Consider the following 6,000-nt stretch of genomic DNA (forward strand, 5'->3'; position numbering starts at 1 on the left):
GGTTTGCTGGTTTGTTGTTGTAGATTGTTGTTTTCAAGTGTTGCCAGCAAATAGAGATTAATGCCACCCCAATGCTGCCCTGCCCCAAACTGTCTTCCTCACAGTGCCCCCGCCCTTGCACACCACAGAATCTGGGGGCACAAGCATTGGCTTAGCAAGGTTCACCCTATACTGATCCTGTTGTCGATGAGGATTGGTGCCAGCAAAAATTGTAGCGGGGTTGCTGTCCATCAACTGTGGCCAATGCTAAACCTCCTGACACACCTGCACGAAGGACAAAGATGACAAAGGCCATGACAGCCCCTTCCTACAGGCCTTGCTGCTATAGGCATTACTTCCCCTCTTGGCATGCAGATTTCCTCACCTGTAAAGCAGTGGTGGTGGACAGGCTGCTGGGAAGACTACAGATAATGCAAGCTCGGCACTGGGCCTCCATCAGACAAAGCTGGGGTCTTCATACACTCTTCCTCCTAGAAATCTTTGCAGTTTTGAGGTCACTTGAGACAGGAGGCAGTGCTGAGCCCAAGGGCAATTCCTACCCAAATGGCATCCCCAGGAGAAGGGCATTCTTCCCATGCCTCGCTAACCACAGTCAGTGGCCTGAAGCTGCCCAGCCTGCCCCTTTCTCACAGCCAGCCCTACATGGCTTAACTTGTGTCTCTGACTTGTATGCACACCAGGCCTCCTGCTCAGGGAGCAGCTGCCTCCTCTGTGCTTGCTCCCGTCCCACCCATCCTGACTCTGCACAGAGCACCTGGAACCAAGAGGAAGGGCCTAGCCAGACCTGACACCTACCCACCTGCCCAACTGCCCTTCATTTCCTCTTGGCTGACTTCGCTTTCCATGGCTGCAGGGCAGTCCACAGAGGGCAGACTTCCAAGGAGTTCTGACCTCTGCTGATGGTGTCTGTGACCTCTCTGTAGGCCCCACCTGCTCTATGTCAATGCACAGTGCTGCCCAGGCCAGAGCCACTGGGACAGGGGTTCTCTAATCCTCTGGGGAAGTTTTACAAACATACCAACCTACCCAGTCAGAATTGAGCTGGGGATGCAGCAAGGTGGGCCTTCTGATTCATTTTTAATCCCCCCATGTGATTCTAACCTGAGCCATGGGGGTCCTTGCTACTCAAAATTATGGTCCAAGGACCAACAACATCACCATCCTGTTAGAAATGCAGAATACCAGGCTCCTCCCTGGAATCAATTCTGTGCTTTAACAAGAATCCCAGGTGATGTGTATACACAGCCGTCGAACTTGAGAAGCATGACATGGATGCTTACCATTAGAAAGCTTCACAAAGACAGGGGCTTTTCTATTTTGTTGATAGCTGAATCTAGTACTACCTAGAACAGTGAGTGCACATTGTGTGGGCGCTCAAGTACTATTTGTAGGATCTGGAATGAATACAAAAGAATACAAGGGTTAAGCTGGACAGTCAGTCCCTCTAGTTGAGCCCTTCAAGATTCACTTTCACCTGTGCCATCATCTGGAGGACAGCGGCAGGAGGGACAGAAAAGGGGAAAGCAGGCTTGAGGGTGGCCGGCAGGGAACGTCCTACCATTGCTCGCTCGCACCCTTGCAGGTACCCAGTGAGTCTGTCATCAGACCTGGAGTGGCGACCCGACCGGTGCCAGGATGCCAGCGAGGTGCAGCGCGACCCACGCGCGGGCTCGGCGCCGCTGGCTGAGGATGTGCAGGTGGACCCGCGCAAGGACTCGCAGAGCAGCTCGGAGCGCTTCCTGGAGCAGTCGCACTCGTCCATGGAGCGCGCCTTCGAGGCCGACTACGGGCGCTCCTGCGACTACAAGGTGGGGTCACCGTCCTACCTGGACAAGCTGCTGTGGCGCGACAACAAGCCACACCACTATTCGGAGCCCAAGCTCATCTTAGATCTGTCGCATTGGAAGCAGGCGGCCGGCGCACCTTCCACAGCGGCGGTGGCAACAGATGCGGTGACACGCGAGGACGAGCCGGCCAGCCTTTTCCTGGAGATTGCGCAGTGGGTCAAGAGCACTCAGGGCGGACCCGAGAGCACCAGCCCGCCCCGTGATGGCCCCGAGCGCCGCCTGTCCCCCTCACCCTCTGACTGCCCTGCCCCTGTCGATGGTGGCGCAAGCCCCCAGTTCGACTTGGACGTGTTTATCTCGCGCGCCTTGAAACTCTGCACCAAGTCTGAGGATCTGCCAGACGATAAGCTGGGCGACCTCAATGGCGCTTGCATCACGGAACACCCTGGTGACCTCGTACAGACGGAGGCCTTCTCCAAAGAAAGGTGGTGAGGCCAGAGGGGGGGTCCATGGTGCCCAGCAGGAAGCCACCCCAGAAAGCCCTGCCTGGCCAAAGAGGGTCACCTCTCAGGCACCTCCACCACCCCTTCCGCCCCTCTCTGCTGCCTTGGGGTTAGCAGAACACAAGAAGGATCCGAGGAGCGAGAGGAATGTCCATTTCTTAAACTGCCTTAATTACCAGCCTTTAACCTCTGGGAGCAGGTTTGAATAGGAGCCTGGCTGGGAGCTAACCACTTTCCCAGCAAAGGGGAAGCCCTGTGCTTTATAAGTGGCAGGTCATGGAGAAAAAACCAGTCATAGAGGACAGTCTGCAGCCCCCGCCTGGGTGGTCAGGTGCAGAGGCAGCTTGCAAACACAACTGTGAAGCCATCTGGCCCACCAATCCCAACTGACAGCTGAGGAAAGGCACTTGGGCCCAGAGAAGCAAGGTGACTTGTTTAGAATCGACTTGTTCGGTCAGTGTCAGTGCCAGGGTGAGCCTTGAATCCCAGTTTCCTGGTCCCTGAAGCAGTGTCTGTCCCCAGTATCATGTCTTCCTCTGCTAGATCACTCTGACTTTTTTGCAGGGGTGAGTCCAGAAAGTTGGACCAAGATGTTTCTGCCCTGTCCATTACCATCTGATCCATCCATGTTCTTTAATTCAGACCAATGTTACTGCTGTTCTTCAATTGGAAACTGAAAGCAGTTTTTCCTAGTCACCAAGCATATGTTTACTGGCTCCCCAAATACTTAAATGTTCTCATCTGCCTCCTCCCCCCGTGCATTTGCCTCATCGCTGCATGGTCTGAAATCTTTGCTTCAGAGCAGAGCAGCAGGTTCCTGGGTAAAGCTGGCCATTCTCCCAGGCCTGTGCATACACCTCCGGCACACCCTATGCACTTTCCTGATGTGCCCAAAGACACAGTCCTCATTCCCCAGTTGATGTCGTACATGGTGAGCTTGAAGACAGCCTTTCCAGGAATCCCTCCACCCTAACCGCTTGAATTTGCCTGCCCCTGCCCACACACACAGAGCTCCTGTCCAAGCCCACCATGGCACAGGAAGTTCTCAGCACAAATTGCTCATTTGGAGGAAAACAGTGAGGTGCCTGCCATAGACCAAACATGTTAGGAGGAAAGGTTTCATGTGGGACTTGTCATCCCTCGTCCATACTGCCCTTGATTTTGATCATCCACTTAGCATCGGCTGAGAGCAGGCCCTAAAGAAAAGCACTGGTGAACTAGCAGCCTTGGGGCAAGGAACTCAGAAAGGTAGGAAAGGTGACAACCGAAGTTGCCCCTAATGGGAGCTTGGAGTACTCAGGCCCTCTGCAGAAGCACGGGTTGGGGTCACTCACAGCCCCATTGGTGGAACTCTGCCATTGGTGTCCATGTCTTTACTCTCCCCCAGCACCCCAAGATACCCACAGGAAGTCTAGCCAACCTATAGGGAGGGGATTCCCCCACTGTGGGGCTTGGGCTGCGTTCATGCTCACATCACAGCACCTTAAATTGAGTCAGGAAGTTATCATTTGTACACTGAAACCTGCAACATGTTAGAAACTTATATTTAAAAACAGAATTAGTCACACTGACCTGTTTTTAAATAGAAAATGTGTAAATATAAAGAGTTTAGACTTTGCTTTTTAAAAAAAAAAAAGAAATGTACACCAGTCCTCATGTGCCATTGTGTCCTCAGAGTGTGGCTTTACTTTTTGGGTAAAAGAACAAGCTGCTGACCTTGACCAGGAGTTCATATATAATTGTCATTACAGAGAAATTCTTATAACTACTCATGATTTTAAAAAAAAAAAATCTATTAAACATTATTAAACTTGATCAGGATGGGCCAAATAAAGTTTTATTGGAACATAGATTCATTTATGTATTCTTGCATTTGTTTAAGCCTTGTCTGTTCCTGTCTTTTAATTCACTGGAGCCAACCTGGCTTCTCTCTGTACCCATGAAGGCCAATGTTTTGAAGGACTGAAGATGGGAGGTAGGGAGGAGAATCTGGGAGAGAGGACTACACAAATAGAAAGAGAAGTTGACTTCGGAGTCACTTGGTGAGGCCTCGTGTCCATAACTACAGATGTCTAACCCCATTCTAGAGTCAGTGCCAATCCTTCTAACCAGCAGCGGTCCTTCTCTCTAGTCACAAAAGGTGCCAATATCATGAGATTTATCATGAGGTTTGGAGGAACCAACCTGAGCCTCATCCCACAGATGTCTGAGGTTCTACCAGTCTGAAGCTGACCCCTCTCTAATATCTATGTCCACATGGTAGCTCTAACTTCATTTGTTATTCAACAAATACAGGTGATTTAGAATCTTTGTTTCTGCTGATTTTGAGTTCCCTGAAAAACCTTTTGGTTAAAGAACTCACTACTATTGAAATGCATCTGAGCCAAGATGAACAGGCTGTTAAGCTATTTACCAGATTCTCTCCCAAGTGTCAGCTGATATCTTTATCCACTGTTGCAATTTCTAAAGGTTTAGTCACCCACAGTTAACCACGGTCCAAAAATACGAATTAAAAAATTCCAGAAATAAATGATTCATTAATTTTACATTTTACACCATCCTGGGTAGCATGATGAGATCTCACACAGTCCTACTTTATCCCCAGAAGTCCTAAAGTCTACCAAGAACATGGGCTCATCCCTTTTTTAAGTGTATCTACTCTGTATGTGACACTCACCTATAGGTCACTTAGTTGTCTTGGTTATCAGATCAACTGTTAGGTAATCTCAGTGCCTGTGTACAGAACTGGGACCTAGCCAGAGTTTCAGGCATCCATCAGGGGATCCAAGAAGGCATCCCCCTTGGATAAGAAGAGACCGTGCAACTATCTCCATGCCAGTACATTGAGTAAAGACAGAGGGCAAGAGCCAGAACCTGTTGAAGTTTTCTATTGAAGAAACTGTGAGGTCTAATTTGAGGCCTGGGTCACTAGAATATAGGAAGTAGAGTACGGAGCAGAGAGTTGAGAAGCCAAAGCAGCAAATAGCACCAAAGAGGAAAGAGAAGGAAAGAAGGCCCCCTGAAAGAAACATGTCACCATTATACCAAGCCACCACCGAGGTTAGGACTATAACTTCTCTTGAGATGGCCCAGGGACACTCTGTGTAGTTAATGTAGGAATCAGCAAATTAACCTCCATGCCAAAGACTTAGCAGAGCATAACTGCATCTGTTCATTCACGTATTGTCTGATCCTGTCTTTATTTAAAATTTTGAAACTTTATTCATCAAGGATTTTTTTCACTCACGTTTTTAAAATTAGAAATACATACTGCACTAAAAGACTGATCTTGTTACTGAGGGTTTTTTGCCACCCAGAAATTCTATGCCCAGTGTGAGTGCCTTACTCGCCTCCACCTTGATCTCGGCCCTGCTCTGTGGCTGCTCCCATCCCACAGCAGCTGAGTTGAGTGTCTGCAGTGGAGACCTTGTGTCCCACAGAGCCCGAAATATTTGATATTTGACCCTTTCCAGAAAAAGTTAGCTAAGTCATGGTGTAAGATGTCACAGGGTTTCCATATCTTTCTGAATAAGCACATGGCTTGCCTTTTCTTACCTTGCCATAGGTATTCCCATCTAGAAACTTCATATTTTCATGTGTGTGTGGTTATTTGCCATTATTTAAGGAAATGTGCTCATTTGTTGGTAGGAAGTTAGCCTGATAGCAGGCACCCTCGTCTTCAGGCTATGGGGCCATTATGTCAGAGGTCA

The 6,000-nt window shown here is 49.3% G+C and overlaps 1 protein-coding gene across 2 annotated transcripts in view; it reads left to right on the top strand.

The window, feature by feature from the left end:
• Positions 1 to 4,142, top strand: part of Mapk4 (mitogen-activated protein kinase 4) — a 150,580-nt gene extending 146,438 nt beyond the window's left edge. For both annotated transcript variants that reach the window (XM_013510717.1, XM_005372929.2), the window contains exon 6: positions 1,583 to 4,142. In XM_013510717.1, coding sequence (XP_013366171.1) covers positions 1,583 to 2,279 — 697 coding nt within the window. In that variant the 3' untranslated portion in view covers positions 2,280 to 4,142. The remainder of the gene's footprint in view (positions 1 to 1,582) is intronic.
• The last annotated feature ends 1,858 nt before the right edge of the window (positions 4,143 to 6,000 follow it).

The sequence above is a fragment of the Chinchilla lanigera genome, unplaced genomic scaffold (assembly GCF_000276665.1).
Source record: "Chinchilla lanigera isolate Chin_1 unplaced genomic scaffold, ChiLan1.0 scaffold00001, whole genome shotgun sequence".
Taxonomy (NCBI): domain Eukaryota; kingdom Metazoa; phylum Chordata; class Mammalia; order Rodentia; family Chinchillidae; genus Chinchilla; species Chinchilla lanigera.